Genomic DNA, 19,341 nt, shown 5'->3' with positions numbered 1-19,341 from the left:
TTAGCAAAAAAGGGAAGGGTTTTTTTGGAGGGAAAAAACTACACCAAAAATTGACACGTGTCGTACCAAAAATTGACACGTGTCGTTCCTGATGTCTGTTTTAATATTATGTTACGTTATTGATTGTTGTAAATTAGTGGATGTTTTAGTGCAAATGGATTATCATTTTGGATTAAAATTAAGCGAAAAGGTCGAAGTTTTGCAGACGAAGGGATTATTCCCTTATTTTTATTACACTATAACAAAGCTCTCTATCTCTATGACTCTATCCATGGCGTAAGCTGCTAAGTGTGCTAACTATGAGTTTGTGACGTTTGTCAATATTAATGTTGTGGGTAATTCTACTTATCCTTTAATTATACATTTTTGGGTAAATTATTTATATATTTTATTTGATTTTGGTAATTTGGGTTTCGTGTTTTTATTCTAGGATGATGGTTCAAATCGTTCAATGTACAACTGGAGTTAATTTTTTGCAAGGAACAACACTATCTTCCTATAAATATAGCTTTCATGGGGTTTGCAGCAAACCCCTGGTGTTAATTACTTATAATAAAGCATGTTTATATCATGGAAAAATTGCCAATTTTCACAGAAATGGAGGGGTTTCATCTTCACCTTTAGGTAATTACTTAACCATCTTATTTCAAACGGTTCAATATTTTGATTCTTTTATAAGATAAAATGAAAATTTTGTTTGATGTTGTAATGTGCTTTTTAGTAGGGTCCTGGGAGGTGTCAAGTAATGCTGCAAGCATCGCTTATAAGGTATTATAATTCAATGCTCTACTTTTTACCATTTTCAATTTGTGTTTTATTGAAAATTAATATATACACTTGGGCGTATGGTACAATTACACTGTGAAATGTATCAGCTATGCCTGTTGTCAGACTATTTGTAAAGAGCTTGAATCACACTTTCACACCTTGCACTCCCCTATATATGTATCAGAAATTCTTTGTTAGGACGAAAGCGTCTAAGCCTACAATGAGCTGGAGAGCGTCTTCTAATGTCATTAAAATCTGTACTGCCAGAAACCCAGGCAGGTTCTCTTGTTTAGTCTCCTAATAAAGTATAGAGTCACAAAATGAGATGTCTGTTCTCTTTCTGCTGTAGTCTAGTTAACTACTTATAGTGTAGAATGTTAGTAACAACTCACATATAGACATGAAAAGTCTTTCGTCTGTAATGGAAGAATTACATCCTTAATAAGGTATATAGGGTGCTCTCAACTCGCTTAACCCATTGAGCATAAGATTTATTTATTGTCCAATATTGAAATGATTTTTTGGTTTCTGTGAGCTTACTATACGCCAGGAAATTGTAAAGTCAATCTGTCATAAGTATTGAGGCTATCATGGACTTGTTCTTGTGGCAAGTGACAAATATGTTCTAATCAACTACTTTTCACAAGTTGTGACAAAAAGAATCTCTATTAGCTTTCCTATTCTATTTCTCAGCTCTTCTACTTCATTTTTTTCAGTGACAATTTCAGTAAGACCTAGATTATTGTGTTTTATGGGGCTGATTAAAAGTACACATAATTACTGTGGTAGCCTAGGACTGTGCAATTTACAATGTGTAAGCTCATGTAAAATAAGAACTCCTAAAACAAATACAAGATGGTGAAGGGTTTTATCTATGTTTTTTTTTTTATCATAAGATTATGATGGTGCAAGGCAATCTTGAGTAGCTTGCTTAGGTTCTTCATCATCCCTAGCTGCATTTATAAAGCTTGAAATCTAATTACAATGCCTTGTAAGTTGACTTGGATTGGATTTAAATTCTTTTTTGTACATAGGTCAAAGATCATGACAGGGAGAAAGGCTTTCCACCTATACAAACTCTTCAAAGATTCCCTAAAGAGGAGCTTTCTGCAAAAGTTGTCATGGTCAGATTTGATTCTTCCATCCTGCTTCACCAGGATCTGGACGAATCTGTCTCAAAAATTTCCAATGCATTATTAACTATTAAATACATATATGAAGCCGGAGCAAAGGTAGTTTTGGCTAGTAGTTGGACAGTCAAATGCAATTCCAAGGTTTTATCCGAAGAGACTGTTGCAGGTATGACTCTGGTTGTTATTTTCTACAGCTTTCTGATTTGCAGCTTGTTGATTTGATTGTGTAGCACTAAAGTACTTTTGAGTAAGCTTTTCTGCTTCAAGGATAGTCACATTGTGGCTTTTGGTGAGGAGTGTGGTTGTAGTTTAGTAGTTCAGGGAAAGTTTATCAGTTTATCACTAGTATAGCCTGAGGCCATGATTGTGTGTGTGTGTGTGTGTGTTTTTTTTTTTTTTTTTTTTTTAAATTTCAAATTAATACTTTGTATATATGAATTTACAAGGCTAATCGACAAAACTATGATTTCCAATAGATTAATTTATTTAGAGATTTAACAATCAATGACAATCTTTGAAGAATTCTCAACTTAAAAAAGATAAACAAAATTCAAAAGCTTTGATGTTCAATGCTATCAGCTAATATGAGTAGAGTTAGTAGACCCAATTACAATGTTGCGCCTATTATATGCCTTCAACAAAAAGATGTGTTATTTTATACTTCCTCTATTTCACAATCATTGTGTCATTTTGACCATGCACATTTACCTATGCATTATTTTGACCTTAAGCATCTATAGTTATATTTCAATAAAAGTCATAAAAAACTATAAGTTAACAATATGAATTGAGATTTATCCAATGACTATTATAATAATGGTATTTTTTGTTAGATGCTGTAATTATTCAAAGTCTAAGTTAATATGGGTATAGTGTAAAAAGTCAATATGATGCAAGTATTGTGAAATAGAGGAAGTATTATATAGATGATGCCTTTTAGGCTTTCATCATTTGGTACTATATGTGAGATGTGGGGTAACAAATTGTCCTTTCATATCCACCATTGCTCTTTAACTATTATTATTTCTTGAAATGTTTGAAGTGTTGGATTCTATGAATTTGATACTCTCTCCGTTTCAGATTAATTGCAAAAGTAGGCATTGCTTGATTATAGGGGGGGGGGGGACTAAAATCTGAATTTTATATATAAAGTATAACAAGAGAGGGTCTATTTAGTTATCAGTGGGTAGAGGAATAATAAACAGTAGTGTATGTGGGGATGACGAGAGGGAAATAATAAAATAGTTGTGTTTCCTTACCAAGTAAGTGTTGTAATGAATCAAAATTGGATGAAAAAGAAAAGTGTTGCAATTAATTAGAATCAAAGGGAGTAACTGGTACAACCATAACAATAAGGTATTAGAGACTGAAAGAATTTATTCATTTTCCAAAGAGCCAACATAATTCTGTCTAAATAACAAACAAGGTGTACCTTGTTAATTGGCTCGTGCTGATGGTAAGTTACAAGCTTAGCATGAAACTGGTGGATTACAATTAAAAATTGTGGTCAAGGATTACTCTATGGTCTGCCACTAATTATATGCTTTATCACTGACTATTGTAGGGTATTGGTTAGTTCATTCAAATATTTTTAGAACATTTTTTTCAATTTTTTCCTTTGTACACCTCTCAGCCTTCTATATCTTGTAATCTCACAGGTTGGGATTAAACTAAAATAGATGACCTCATTGGTTCATTTAGTAGTCCAGCTCTTATTAAGCACGCTTTTGATGGATGAAACACTAATCTATTACCTGTTGTTTTTGTTTGTTCATTTACTCCGGCTCTTATTAGCCCACTTTTAATAGAAGAGATGCTAATTTATTTCCTGTTGCATTTGTTCATTAGCAGAATTCCTTTCATCAGTGCTCAAATTGAAGGTTCTCCCTGGTAAATGCTTTTATGAACACCAGCAGCCAAATTTGGAGAAAGTTGAGGAAGTAGATATCATTCTTCTTGAAAATCTTTCAAACTACAAACAAGAACTTGCCAACAACTCAGAATTTGCTAGGAGATTAGCTTCTGGGATAGATATTTTTGTCAACGATTCGTTTTCAACAGCTCACAAAATTCTTGCATCAACTGTTGGAGTTACCCAGTTTTGTTATGCTTGCCTAGCTGGTTTTTATTTTGAAGAGTGTTTGGCCAAATTGAAGACAATTCCAGAATGTGATCTGAGTCCCAGTGTTGCAGTGGTATTCCCTACTATTTACTTCTTAATATCTATTTTGTTTTATTCAGTTATGCTGCTTATTTCACGGCAAGTCATAATTACTAACATTGATTAATGTTTAATCATTTGGTATAGGTAGGAGGAGTAAATATTAAGGACAAAGTAAAAGCCTTGCGTGTTTTAGCATCTAAATGTGATGGTTTGGTTTTTGTGGGGATGATGGCGCTACAAATCATGCATGTCATGGGAAAGCCTGTTCCCTTGTATTTGGTTGAACATGAAGGAGTCAAAGAGGCTCTAGAAATAGTGAGGTATGCTGAAAGTAGAAGCATACATATTCTATTACCAAGTGATTTCTTATGCAAGCATAATCACTTGCAGATGCAAGACAAATCATTTCTTGCTCATAATATCGTGGATGGTAAGTTTCTTCTATTTTGAGTTTTCTCTTGCATTTTGTGTGAGAAAATTGGATAAAATTATTCTATCCTTGAAACACTTTTATTGCTATATCTATTGACTTGCATGCTCAAGATCTTTAAAACAATTTTTATGTTTGGTCTTTTCATCTTCTTTTTTCTTTTTTCCGTGTCTATCTCCTTCTCTTGGATCTAAAAGCATGAGTTGGCTTTATCAAGCATCAAACTTGACTAGCATTATGACTAACATTATAATAATACCCCTTATCTAATAGCCTTTTAAAGAAAAGGAAGGGCATCAAAGAATCTGAACAGAAGAAGCTGATACAATATAGGCTTTTTATACTCCTAGGTTGTAAAGTAATATTTGTAATAAAAGTTTAGAAATTCATATTATAGGCTTCTCTACATCTGAATGTCAAGTATTTGGAATTTCTGGGTTAACTTCAAAAGTATACATATGGTAAATGATGAATATTTTAGCATGTGCTTATTAATTAGAGGCATATAAAGTCACCATTTATTTTATGAACAAGAAGCAAAACTAGGTTGTGAAATCAACTTTTTCAGCTATGAAGACAAGCTGAAAAGATGATACCACTACAATCATATCAGAATTTCATTGCTTGGACTGTCAGATAACTAAGTTTTGTTCTACTGTTATTCTTAAAATTTTGTTTTTTCTCTGTATTGATTCTATTCAAAGCTTTTAGTACTCCTATTAGTATCTCTTCTTTGCGATCTACTTTTGAAATTGTTTTTTCCTTCTAGTCTTTCCAAAACTTATTATCTACTATAGTTGCTATTGAAGGGCAAGGAAGTTATGTATCTCTTTACCTCAAACCTTTTTCATAAATGCACTAGTAGTGGGTATTACTTTGTTGTTTTTTAGACATGGCCGTATTGGTGTTAAAGTTGCTTTGCTTAGTTGGTTGTTGGGTATTGAGCTAACTTCAAATTTAAAATTGTTTATTTGATTTTTTGATTAGCCTTAATAAATTCTTTTTAATTCTTGTACTTTAAAACGTTGATTGATATTTTTGATGTGGCTCTCACTTGTAAAGCTGTAATGAGGGTAATGTCTGTTGTAAATTATGCGGAAGATGGATTTCTGCACAATGTTGATTTCAATGATGGGAAAAATTCATTAGTGCTTTCTCTTACTGTATTAGGTTGGGAACCTGTTGATCTTGGATCAAACTCATTCAATGAAATTGCCACTTACCTTTCAAGATGTAAGGTGACTACTTCCATTGTTTCATAATACGAATAGTTATTACAGGAGCTGTATATTGTATGGTGAATACATGGAGAGTGAAATATTATGTTAGTTAATTTGAACATACCAATTGGAAAGAAAGATAATCCCACTTGAGACACAGTTTTCAAATAGTGCTATTCACATACTTTTTGACCCTACCATTATCCTTTTTCCTAGTCATTTTCTCATGTTTAAGAGGTTGTCACAACTATCTTTGTTGGCATTCCCCAATATGCACAAAATTGATCACGAATGTCAATGTCCAAGTTTGCTTATAAGTCCTGTACCTTTTAATGATGATTAGGCAGATTTAAGGGGGTATACATAATCAAGCAAGGGTCCAATTGAAATACACAAGAAGCACCATGAAAGAAATTTTCTACAGGAAGGTAACTCAAAGACATCTCATCTCTCAACACTTTTTCATACTCTTCTTCTTCCTACATTAAATAATTAGCCCCTATAAAGGCAGAATAATCACTCATTTGAGTTGTGAGTCTCTTATTGACCTATCCAACAGGCCAACACCTTGCTTGTGGTCCTTCCTATTTAGTATGGCTCTTAGTCTACAACTCTACACATGAATTATGTCATGCAATGTAAGAGATTGCACAAATATGGTCTGCCACATGATGCACCTATTGAATATTATTGATTCATAAAATAAGCTTTCAGTATTCACTATCTTTTTGTGTTCCTATTACTAATAACCCACTATTGACAAATCTAATAAGATTTGGTGAATCATACCAAATGATTTATGAATCAAGCTTTTAGCATTCACCATCTTTTCATGCTCATAATACTAATAACCATTATTGACAAGTCTAATAAGATTTGATGAACCATACCAATTACAATTACTTTTTAATCTTTTTGATTCAAGGACTTCATTCAACACTAAGGAACCCTATTGATCATATGTACTAAAGTGTACTAAGGGACAAGTTAGAGTTTTAGTGGGAGAAATGCAAGTTCTTGATCACACTTGTGAACAAAGTGGCTAAAACATGGATATATAATAAATTTGTTTCTCTTTTGATATTAAGCTGTTCTCAAAATTTATCTTATATTATTCTCTAAAAGCTGATGGAGTTCCCTCTGGCCATTCTTGTTGCAACTAATAATGTTGGGCTGGCTGCTGGATTCATGGCATAGTTCTATGAGAATCTATTATTAGAGAGGAATATAATGTTAGAGAGGCAGCTTTAACATGAACACCATGAAACCATGAGCCAGAAGGCATTAAATGGTGTCAGCTGGTGAATAGGATGAATGGGATCTTGTTTCATAATCAGAGGAAGCTCTAGATAATCCGGTGAATGTGATGGAAGGACTAGATAATCATTGACTTTTGTATGTATGTGAGCATAACCCATCATATTTCTGTAATTATTTTATTCCTCTGTTTTCCAATTTATGGTGAGTGTGGGACTTTGGGTATTTTTGTAAACCAATATATTTACAGTTCAATTATGCCTGTAGCCATTTTTGGCTGCTTCCTTTTTGAGACTACTCTTCCCAATCCTCAATCCATCTCTAGATTTGTGTCCTTTTGCCTTTTTAAGCTCTTCAGATTAGCTTAATGAGTCAATTGAATTTTAAAATAGAAGCTTGTCACCTTCACATTCAAACTTTTCATGGTTGAACCACAAAATTTACCCCATATAAACCAATGAAATAAAACTATATTTTTCTGCCGAGTAACTGGAGTTTTATTTTCAGCTTTATTAATGCTTGACTCTGGTGGTCTTGTAGACGACATTAGCACTTAGTCATCTCCGTAGTACTTGTTTCATTTTTAGCATTTGGCGTTTCATATTTTGTTATTTTATCTGTATTGGATTTTCGCAGTAATGATCTGGTTTTACCTGTGTCACTTTCTTAGACCTTTGCAATATAGATACATTTTTTTTTATTAGTCATAATCGAAATTTAACTACCTGCTTATGTGATGCTTTCCATTTTCAGAAAATTACATGGATAGGTCCTGTGAAAGTTAGACAGTCTTATCAGAATAGTGGTGGAGAGTGTAAATTGGCATGTATTCTTGATGAAGTAAGTCAAAATGGCTGTCATATAACAATTATTGGGCATATGGCTTGTGAAGCAGCTTCTCAGATATCTAGATCTGCACAAACATATACTATGATTGAGCATGCATCTGTTGTTTGGGAATATCTGAAAGGAAGAAATCTTCCAGGGGTTCTCGCGATGGACAGAGTATGATCTCTCTCTCTCTCTCTCTCTCTCTCTCTGGTCAACCTTAGCTTTTTCTAATAGAATTAATTATTTTAGTTTTTATTCTATGGCTAGACAGCCTATTAGATACCACTGATTATGCTAGCAGCTTGTGCGTATAATAATTGGATTCAACTTACGTGTATGTCATTTGAAAAGATTGATGTTTTGTAGTGGTATGCAATTTCTGTTACCAACTTACGTGTATGTCATTTGAGTATTTTTTACTATCTGGACTTTTAGATGACAACTACTGCCATTGGCTGCACCAATTGCCCAATTGGTGCTTCACTGATTTTTCTATAGGACCTTTTTGGTAAACCATTTGGTCAGCCTTTCATACCATTCACTGAGGATCCTCATTTGTCAGTTTTTCATTTGTTGATTACGATTCTAGAAAGGGTGTTATAGTATGTTGAAGAGGTCGAAAGTGTATTTGGCACACTAAACTATTAAGGTGACTGCTATAATAAACAGTTAGGGTATTGTAGAGGAATTTCAAGACAAATTGTAGCATTTAATAAGAGTATGAATTTCATTTTCATCTTTAACCGGAAATATTTCTCTTCAAAGTTAAAAATGTTAAAAAAATAAAATTTGCCTTATCTTTTACTGGTGCTTATCCTAAAAGAAGTTAGATTATAGATGTTTATGCTCAAAGGAGCTGTTTAATGGTGCTAAAACTTGCAAGGTATTACCCTAAATTTGGATAGAGATGGCATAAGGTATATAGCTACTAAAAGCTCAAGAGAGCAATAGTCAATCAGATTTGAATCCTAGGTGGCTTTGGGTCAATTAGTTCTTACTTTTATACTGTTTTGTCAGCATTGTAAATCACTAGGGGAAAACTTATGGGTTAGTACTTTGAAGGGTGATTGGTTGAGTGATTCAATCTCTCGTATCCGTTCACACTTGTTGGTTATGTACTTATGTGCATAGTAAAAAAGTCACAAGAGGTGCTAAACTGCTAATAGGAACTGTTGAAGAACTTTATTTGGATACCTGCTAGTCTAGTCCCCCCCTTTGATTGCCGTGGTGGGATTCTATTCTCATGGTTATATTCTTTGTTAATCACTTGCTATCAATTTGGCTTTTGGAAACTGGATATTGGAATTGGACGGTTTGACCTTAAACTGAGTATGGCAACAAGTGGTGTGTATTGGTTTAGTTTATTCACATTGTGGTTTAGCCTCCATTCTTTGCATCAAAAAAGAAACAAAACATTTTTAGTTCCCTTAAAGTAGAAACAATTTGGCTATTGTGTTTAAAAAAAAAAAAAATGTAAATATTGAAATATATATATTTTAGGTTACAACATTTTTCTTAATCACATTTCTTTATATTATATTAGTAAAAAGCATGTTTTCAAACTAAGTATGAGAAAGTAGAAAGTCAATTTGCTGTAATTTTATGATATCAGAGAAAGTATTTGTTGATGAAGTTCTCTATGAAGGCATTTAGGACTCCTTGTGGCCCTGCCCCCCGTTTTTCTTTCTCTAGAATCTTTTAAGTAGATTTTCAAGAGAATCAAGACATAAATTGGTTGGAACACTATTTTATTTCTCTGTATTATGGGTCATGCTTGTTTGATATTGTTTTTCTTGCAATTATTTTCCTTTGTATATCTGTAAAGTGTCTTTGGAGAACCAATAAGAAATCTACAAAGGAGTTTTTGTGGGGTCTTAGGTAGGTGGGGAATTTAGCCATTATCAAGTTGGTGACAAAAGATCTACATGTGATTGGCTAGCTCTTTAGAATGTGCTTTTTGATAATGAACAATGGTTAAAGAGAATTGTTTCAGTAAATATCCTTAGAACTTGATTAATTTTAAGATGTTATTGCAAGTGACACTTTCATGGGCATGTGTCGGATGATAAAGCACTAGTTTTCACTTTTAAATCTTTAAAAAAATATCTCATATGCTTTTTTTTATGGGTTTTAAGGTTGCTCTTGAGATATGGTTTATGAGATATTGGACAGAAAGGTCTTTTATAATTTGTGATCACTATCTGAATCTTTACTGTGGATATGAATAGCCTCTCAGAGTTTATTACATTTAAATTCCTCATTATTTTTACAGATTTGATAAAAAAGTTTTAACTTTCAAGGGTTTATGTTACAAGAGAGTTTAAGTTTGTTGAGAGTCATAATCCCAGAGAATCTACTTAAAATCGTTCTCCTCAAATGCCCACACTTAAGATCACCCCTCTTGGAACTCGTTTTACAATTGTGTGACCACTTGGAAGCTTAGCTTCCACTTGATTTTACATCCTTAACATAATGGATAAAATGATTTTGGAATTTGATGGTGGTTTCAAAATGAAATATCTTGTTTGTATGTTATATTTCGTTATGGGAAGACTTATCATCCATCATTGCAGAATTATAATTTTTGAACTGGTCCATAGGAAGTAACACATTTAGATGCTTTAGTGAGAAGAACTTTTCTATTTATTTCTTGTTTTTAAATTAATACTCCCTCCACTCCTAATTGATTTTCCTATTTGGAATCTTTATAGATTCTACAGCTTATGAGTCTAATACTTTAAGGATAAATATATACTTCAAATAGTCATGTGAGATCTTGTTAAATTCGTCTCGATTTATGGTTTCCAAGTTGTAATTATAAGTTTTTTCCATAATATTTAGCTTGATAATATTGCATTGGATAATGTGTAAAAATCAAATAGGACAATCAATTAGGAATGCAGGGTTGGAAGGTAGTGAGAGGCTTTAGAAAACCCGAGGTTTTTCTCTCAAACGAGGGGGAATTAAAGTTAAGTCATAGTTTGTATGTAGTTTTTTACTTGTCCTAGAAGAATTAGCTCTAAACTAATAGAGCCTTGTAAAGATGTAAGAGGGCCATTTTTATGACTGTTTTTTTTTTGTTTTTGCAATCAGAAGATTTTATTTTTTCCTAATCAGTTGATATTCTTAATATTTCTATAATATTTTACGTTTTCCTTGCCATTGAAGTGATGCAACTGATTCTTGATGTAAGACGCCATATAAGTTTTATAAACCAATGAATAGAGCATAGTAATTTGACGTACTTGTAACCCTTGGCAAATATTGCAGGCTTACCCATCCGAGATAGAGTGGAACATGGTTTACCCTGATCCTTCTCAACCTTTGGCTGTTGATATTGGAAGTGGTAATTTTTTTTCCTTCCTTTTAGGTTTACATGTTTATAGAGGTTCTAGAAATAATTGACCCTAACTCTTGCACACCCATTTTTTTTTAAAAAAAAACTAATTACTCATCACTCAAGAGCCAAACAAGGGAATCACATAAGAATCGTCATTTGAGTTTCATCCTTGGGCAATTTTTTCGTTTTTTAAATTTTTATTTTTTTTTATTTTTAAAAGAGTATTCACATCACTAGAGAGGAGAAATAATATTCACATGATAAGAAGTTTGGATTTCAAGGAAACAAGTTTGGATTTAAGGGCTTTGGATTAAAAAGGGAGCATGAATCACCAATTATCTCATCAAATTAACCACCAACATAACAATCATTATCATGAAATCATTACCATCATCTAACAAGACATGCCAAGAGAGAAATTGAATAATCGAAGTCATAATTTGGATAAACACTCTAAGACACTTGTATATGAGAACAGTGAGGGAAACCACATAAAAATGCAAGTATTCTAAGTCAAGACCAACCACAAAACCAAGAAGACTTCCATCAGCCTTTAGCATCTCGCATACCACTTTTAACCTCTCAAATCTCATATAACATGCAACAAATGTATCTAAAAGAGTAACCAAGTAAGCACAATAAAATCGACACCAACAACCAACCTCAAGAGCTCACATACAAAACATTTTACCATTCCCATATATAGAAAAACAATGTAAAGCACCCCCCCCCCCCAAAGCTAGGCTTTGACACCGGCCTCGATGTCCCTAGATAAGAAAAGAGGGGTAGGGGATGGGAAAAGAGGTGCTTACTAGTAGAAGTTACTTAAAATCAAACCAATTTTGGCTTCATTTAACTTATTTGAACGATAGTATTTGGTAGTTGATTCAACACCTCTCTTGGGTTCGACCCTTTCTTACCCTTGCTATTATTTAGTGAGACCAAGATAGGAATTATCTTTGGTAGGATCAACAATGGCCTATCAAATTTTGGCGCCGTTGCCGGGGAGGCAAAGTCACATTGAATGTATTATTGTTAAATGAGACTATATGTGTGTATATGTATAGTAGTTTCCTTATCTTAATTTTTGTTCTTGTGTTCTTAACTTGTGATAGTCATTGCTAACGTTTTTCTTAGCTTTGTTTCACTTTGCATGACACGAAAGAGTAAGCAATCACCGCTTTTTCCCGTTGATCTAGAGTTGAATAAGATCTTGAGGAATATAAGGAGACTTTTGCAAGGCAAACCCGAGTTCTCCATTGTTTATTCGGATTCCGATTCGGAAGAGGTTTTTGTAACCAACGAAGAAGACAACATGGGAGAGAATCCTCCTCCACCTTTGCTAAGAGACTATGACCGCCCCAACGCTTTCCAGCTTCGGAGTGGCATACGTCTCCCCACCACAAATGCAAACAACTTGGAGCTTTCACCTCAACTAATCCGTATGATTCAAAGGGATCAATTCGGAGGTAGTTCTCATGAGTGTCCTTTTGCTCATTTGGGCAATTTTCTTGAGTTGTGTACCACTATCAAGCAAAACAATATTTCGGAAGAGTTCATCCGTATGTACATGTTCCAATTCTCCCTCCGTGATAAAGCAAAACATTGGTTGAGAACTGTTGAAGAGAGATCACTGAGTACATGGGACGAAGTCACTAGAGCCTTTCTTGGAAAGTATAGTCTTCCGGAAAAGACCGCCGAATTGAGAAGAAAGATCACCAATTTTAATCAAGACATTGATGAAACATTGAGTAAAACTTGGTAGCGTTTCAAAGATTACATAAGGAAATGCCCACACCATGGTTTTACATCATGGATCATTGTACAAAGCTTGTATGATGGTCTTACTCCTATTTCAAGGGCCAACCTTGTTTCGGGGCTGGTGGTAGCCTTAAAAAACTATCGGTTGATGATGCTTATAAAATGATTGAGGAAGTGGCCAAGCATTATGCATATGAAGGTGATTGAAGGAAACCTCAAACAAAGAAGGGTGGAATTCATAATCTTAGTGCAATAGATCTTATTGCATCAAAGTTCGATACGCTAGCTCACAAGTTAAATCAAGCCACCCTCACACCCTCAAGCTTATCTTCACAAGTCATGTCTTGTTAGATTTGTGGAGGAAATGATCACTTGTCTTCTTATTGCAATTCAATAAATTAAGAGCAAGCGGCGGTAATTGGCAAAGAAATGAGCAATACTCCCAATCCTATAACTAAATATGGAAACCCCAACAAAACACGGGATGGAAGAAACAAAACCAAAGCCCCCCACAAAACAACTACAACCAAAATCAAAACCAACCTCAAAACCACTACAACCAAGTAACCAACCCCATTCTCAAAACCAACAAGCTCCATATCGCCATCCTAACCAAAGAGATCAAAACCAAGAAGGCTTCTAACGACCTTTAGCATTTCACATACGACTTTCAATCTCACAAATCTCATATATCATGCAACAAATGTGTCTAAAAAAGTAACCAACTAAGCACAATCAACATGCACAACAAAATTGACAGCAACAACCAACCTCAACAGCTTACATACAAAACACTCTCCCAAGCTAGGCACTTACCATCCTCATATATAGAAAAACAATGTAAAGCACCCCCCAAGCTAGGCTTTGACACCGGCCTCGATGTCCCTAGATAAGAAAAGAGGGGTAGGGGATGGTAAAAGAGGTGCCTACTCTTCATCCATATCATCGCCCTCATCATCATCCGCTCTAAGTGGGGCTTTACCGGGCGAGTAAACAAAGTTATAGTCAAGGTCAATGTCACCTAGGGTACCCGGAGGAAGGGCATTGGTGTAGGGGGGCAAATCATAGTTTGGTTGACTACGGTAATAACCGTAATCCGGCATTCTATGAGTGCCCCGTCCACCCTCATAGCGGGTGGGAAACAATAATGCCCCCTATACAAGTGGTCATGTGACTCTGGGTAAAGGAGAGCGGAAGATGAAGAACTAGGCTCACTAGGTGGGTTGGGATGTAATAGTAGCTAGGGTCACTACCCCCGAGTTGGGTGTAGTCAAAGGGTGGGTAGGACCGTGTCTCTGTCAAGGAGCAACGTGGCCCTTGCCAAAAAGTGTATGTGGATTGGCTGTTGGACCAACCCGGCAGGACCCTCTTGAATGGGTCGGTTAGGATAATTGAGGTAGGGGGAAAGTTGCCCCTCTGTTGGTGTTAATATGATTGTTGTGCTACATAACTTTGATATTCTAAATGTTGTGAATGCATAAGGTTTATGTTTCCAAAAGCACACTCAAGATCAAATGTGGAAGAGGAAGAGGAACTTGCCAAGTAATTGAGCACGGTGAAGGTGCTAGCCCTCCTAGGCTCTCTCGTAGGTTCTCTCCTAGGTGGGGGTAGTGGTGGCTCTACTTCGGGAATGTTGTCTCCCGGAAGCAAGGGTTTAAAGGGAATTGCCCAAGTAGTAGCCGCACCCACAGTTTGGGTCAAGTGAGGAGAGGGAAGGTAGCAATGGTGCTTACCCTTCACTCTCCAACTATAGATGTCGGTGCGGTTTGATGCCTTAAAGAAGGAGCGGTTTATCATTGCATCAATGTCTAAGGAATTGAGGCCACCCACCGGTTTCATCAATGTGGGGGTATGATCACCATTATAGCTAAAGCCCTTAAATTTCAACCCTTGTGAAGATGAGCTTGTGGGTGTGAGAGTGGCTTGATCTAGCTTGTGAGCTAGCATATTGAACTTTGACGCAATAAGATCTATTGCACTAAGATCATGAATTCTTCCCTTCTTTGTTTGAGGTTTTCTTCAATCACCTCCATATGCATAATGCTTGGCCACTTCCTCAATCATTTTATAAGCATCGTCCACCGATAGGTTTTTAAAGCTACCACCGGCCCCGGAATCAAGGTTGGCCCTTGAAATGGGAATACGACCGTCATACAAGCTTTGCACAATGATTTATGATATAAAATCATGGTGTGGGCATTTCCTTGTGTAATCTTTGAAACGCTCCCAAGCTTCACTCAATATTTCATCAATGACTTGATTGAAATGGTGATCTTTCTTCTCAATTCGGCTCTATTCCGGAGGACAATGCTTTCCAAGAAAGGCTCTAGTGACTTCGTCCCATGTACTCAATGATCCCTCTTCAACCGTTCTCAACCAATACTTTGTCTTATCACGGAGGGAGAATTGGAACATTTACATACGGATGAACTCTTCCGAAATATTGTTTTGCTTGATAGTGGTACACAATTCAAGAAAGTTGTCCAAATGAGTAAAAAGATACTCATGAGAACTACCTTCGAATCGATTGCTTTGAATCATATGGATTAGTTGAGGTGAAAGATAGAAGTTGTTTGCATTTGTGGTGGGGAGACGTATGCCACTCCGAAGCTGGAAAGCGTTGGGGTGGTCATAGTCTCTTAGCAAAGGTGGAGGAGGATTCTCTCCCATGTCGTCTTCTTCGTTGGTTACAAAAACCTTTTCCGAATCGGAATCCGGATAAACAATGGAGAACTCGGGTTTGCCTTGTAAAAGTCTCCTTATGTTCCTCAAGGTCTTGTTCTACTCTAGAACAACGGGAATAAGCGGTGATTGCTTACTCTTTCGTGTCATGCAATGTGAAACAAAGCTAAGAAAAACGTTTGCAATGACTATCACAAGTTCAGAACACAAGAACAAAAATTAAGATAAGGAAACTACTATACATATACACACATTTAGTCTCATTCAACAATAATACATTCAATGTGACTTTGCCTCCCCGGCAACGGCGCTAAAATTTGATTGACCGTGGTTGAGCCTACCAAAGATAAATCCTATCTTGGTCTCACTAACTAATAGCAAGGGTAAGAAAGGGTCGAACCCAAGAGAGGCGTTGAATCAACCACCAAGATACTACCGTTCAAATAAGCTAAATGAAACCAAAATTGGTTTGGATTTAAGTAACTTCTACTAGTTCAAATCAACTAAAAGCTAAGAGAAGAATAACAATATTTAGAGGAATCTAGGGTTTGGGTTATAACACTCAACTTCATCACAAATCACAATTAGCATGCAACAATCCAGGTAAATTAAGGGGAACATAGGGGAAGTCATCTAAAGCACCCAATTACTCTCTCAAGCTAGATTACTTGAATCATGAATACAACCTACTCTCGTGGTTACAAAGCATAAAGCAAGTGTTAAAGCATAATCACAATGACATAAACATTCCCCGGAAATTCCTATTCTCATGGCATTTCAAGTCAATTAAGCATAAGGGAGCTAACTCAAGTTCATCTCTAGATCCTTCGTTGAGAAAGCTTGGATAAATAGTTCTAGCAATGGCCATATACAAGAACTAAATAATTAAACCACTTAAGCTCAACTAATTAACATCTCGCGATAACCAAATTAGCACATGCAACTAGTTTTTAGTGACTACATTGCTGGTTTTACCCAAACCCTAGAAATTAGACTACTCATAATCCATAAAAATTAAAGCAATTAAAGATTTCAAGCAATTCATGATCAAATTCACGCTAAGAATTAAACTAATTAACAATCTAAGCATACAAGAATTAAGGAAACAATTAGCAATTAAAGTAGAAAAGAGAGAAGAAAAGAGAGAAATAGTCACTAGAAGCTTCAAATTTGAATAACAATGATGGAACTTGTCTTCTAAAATGATTGATTTGAAATTTCCAAGATTAAGAACTAAGAACTAAGCAATGATTTGAGAGTTTTTTATTTTCTAAGAACTAAGCAATGATTTAATAGTTTTGGATGTTCTAAATTACAAACTAAGAGGAAGGACTCTAAAAACTTGGATGCCCGTACAAAAGAACCCCAAAACTATATCCCCCAATTACATAGTAAAGTCCGCAAAATAAAAGTCGCAGGAGCTATGGGGCACGGCCGCTCCAGGGCTTGGATAGACCGCTCCAAACTGGGTAAAGTCGGGGCAGAATGTTCCGTAGTAGGGTGGAGAGGGCTTTCCAAAAAGGTGGAGAGGTCTCTCCCTAGGTGGAGATGCCGCAAACCTATGTTGGTGAGGCCTTTCCTCACAAAATTCATTGAATTTGCCTACAGCTGAGAGGCCGCACACCTTGCTCCAGTGCACATTTCCTTTTCTTCTTAACTTAGCTCCTTTGCCTTGGCTTCTTTCCATCATCTTCTTGCTTCCAACCTCTGTTTAACATCCTAGGACTTTAGTTGGTCGTCTTTAGACCTAAAAACTCAACAAATACACTAACAACCCGTGAAGCAAAGGACATAGAAAATGCATGAAAACTAGAGTAAAAGTGAACCAAAACACCAATCTATCAAGTAATCAAGGTTAAAAACACCCTAAAATCATATCAAATAACAAGTTATCACTAGGCCCCCTGTAGAGAATGCTATGGCCTAAGGGCGAACTTATACTTGTATTTATTGTTAGAATATTAATTTACGTATGCAAAAATATAATTTTACGCAACACTTTTTATTCCTAATTCCTAATGCATAATATAAGAGAAATAACCGAATAATTTGTACACTATATATATTTCAATTTCCTTAAAAATTTGACTATACATTAACCAAAAAAAATAAAATTACTCTGATCAATCATTTTCATTCTTTAATACATCAATATATACCATCATTTATAATTATTCATCTATTTACTTTAGTAATCTTTTTATACCCAAGCCAATCATTTAATTTTTTTTTTAACTCATCAATCAATATTGTCATGTAATACCAATTAGATAATAATTATTTATCTTTATACCTCAATGAATAATAATTTTTTGATAAAATAATTATATAAAAAAATACTTATGAAATAGTGAGAAAAAAAGCACGCAAAAAATTAATAGGGAAAAAAAAATCAAAAATTTGGTTAATCTGTAAAATATTATATTCGAACACTAAATAACCTATATTAATTAAAATCTTCAAATTGAGTTAATTGTACAGTATTCTAATTGAAATAAGAAAATCGACATCTATTTTAAAAATCTTCAAATACGAATTGAGTGACTTGTATAATATTCAAATTAAGAAAATCGACATTTGACAATTGTATATTTCGTTTATCTTCAACTTTTGAAAAAGAAATTAAAAACCAAAACCTTAAGTAATACGAAAAAAAATGGATGAATAAAAATTAGACACAAATTAGATAAGGTTATAAAAAATAAAAAAATAAAAAATAAAAAAATAAAAAAAAACTGATGAGAAATAAAAATATGAAGAACAATTGAAGGAAGAGAAAATAGAACGATTAAAAACATTTATGGGAAATTCATATTGTTAATTTGGAAATGTATTTGAAGATGGGAAAGAATTTGTATATTTATTAAAAAAAGTTAATAATGGAAGGTAAATATTTTCAGGGGAGTAATTGATCGAGTTTAAATTTAATTGATACAAAATTTCATGATTGATTGAAAAAAGGGAATGAAATTTTAACTTCCCAATAGTTAGAACTCTTAGAAGAGGATGGAATGTTATGCATTTCAGGTTGTACATTTGTACATTTTTTTTTTTTTGGTAGACTTCCTATTTTGGGGCCCTGACAACCGATGAACCAAAAAGGATTACAACTATTGAAACAAAAAGACATGCTTGTGGGATTACAAAACATTGATAGAAATATGGATGTATATAAGGAAAAATGCATCATCTTCCATTTCCAAAGACTTCATGGAGAGCTAAAGCTCCTCATGAATTAGTACATTAAGATATATTTGGCCCTACTAGAAATCCTTCTATACAAAATAAGAGATATTTTCTATTATTTGTCGATAATTACACCCATATGATGTGGATATGTTTTATCGATTAAAAGTCAAATGCTTTCAATGTATTTCTCCGATTTAAGCATTAGTTGAAAGATGAAGTGGATATATGATAAAGGCATTGAGAACTGATAAATAGGGTGAATTTATATATTACCTCTGTTTCACATTATTTACAACAATTTTTCAAAACGGAAGCTACACATTATGTGCAACAAAAAAAAAAAAAGTTTCCTCTTTTAGTAAATTTTTTTGTGTAAAATTACCACCATACCCTTACGAAATTTTACTTAACTTTAATAAACAACATATTAAATCTTTAACCCAAATTAATTTATCCATGATTAAAACCCTAACCCACATTCTCTCTCCTCCTTCACAACCATATCCACCACCAACATCACCAATATTTCTCTCTCCTCCCTCTCAACCACCACCAGCACTAAGCCA

At 34.6% G+C, this 19,341-nt stretch overlaps 1 protein-coding gene and 2 non-coding genes across 6 annotated transcripts in view; 2 read left to right on the top strand and 1 right to left on the bottom strand.

Moving 5' to 3' along the window:
• The first annotated feature begins 224 nt into the window (after nt 1-224).
• LOC145572397 (uncharacterized) overlaps nt 225-19,341 on the top strand; it is a 38,805-nt gene continuing 19,688 nt past the window's right edge. Inside the window, exons 1-9 of one of the 4 annotated variants that reach the window (XM_081631374.1) lie at nt 225-335; nt 431-624; nt 722-768; nt 1,803-2,067; nt 3,750-4,096; nt 4,210-4,495; nt 5,666-5,733; nt 7,726-7,977; nt 11,074-11,149. In XM_081631374.1, coding sequence (XP_081487500.1) covers nt 432-624; nt 722-768; nt 1,803-2,067; nt 3,750-4,096; nt 4,210-4,495; nt 5,666-5,733; nt 7,726-7,977; nt 11,074-11,149 — 1,534 coding nt within the window. In that variant the 5' untranslated portion in view covers nt 225-335; nt 431. The remainder of the gene's footprint in view (nt 336-430; nt 625-721; nt 769-1,802; nt 2,068-3,749; nt 4,097-4,209; nt 4,496-5,665; nt 5,734-7,725; nt 7,978-11,073; nt 11,150-19,341) is intronic. The other 3 variants (XM_081631372.1, XM_081631371.1, XM_081631370.1) reach the window with 3 other exon arrangements.
• Nucleotides 12,843-12,949, bottom strand: LOC145573293 (small nucleolar RNA R71). The gene has a single exon (XR_014097342.1). It is a non-coding gene; the product is annotated as a small nucleolar RNA R71 (small nucleolar RNA).
• LOC145573290 (small nucleolar RNA R71) lies at nt 15,087-15,192 on the top strand. The gene has a single exon (XR_014097339.1). It is a non-coding gene; the product is annotated as a small nucleolar RNA R71 (small nucleolar RNA).

The sequence above is a fragment of the Chenopodium album genome, chromosome 12, assembly GCF_948465745.1.
Source record: "Chenopodium album chromosome 12, dcCheAlbu1.1, whole genome shotgun sequence".
NCBI classification, from domain to species: Eukaryota; Viridiplantae; Streptophyta; class Magnoliopsida; order Caryophyllales; family Amaranthaceae; genus Chenopodium; species Chenopodium album.
The sequence above is the reverse complement of the archived record's forward strand: the minus strand, read 5'-3'. Positions and strand labels throughout refer to the sequence as shown.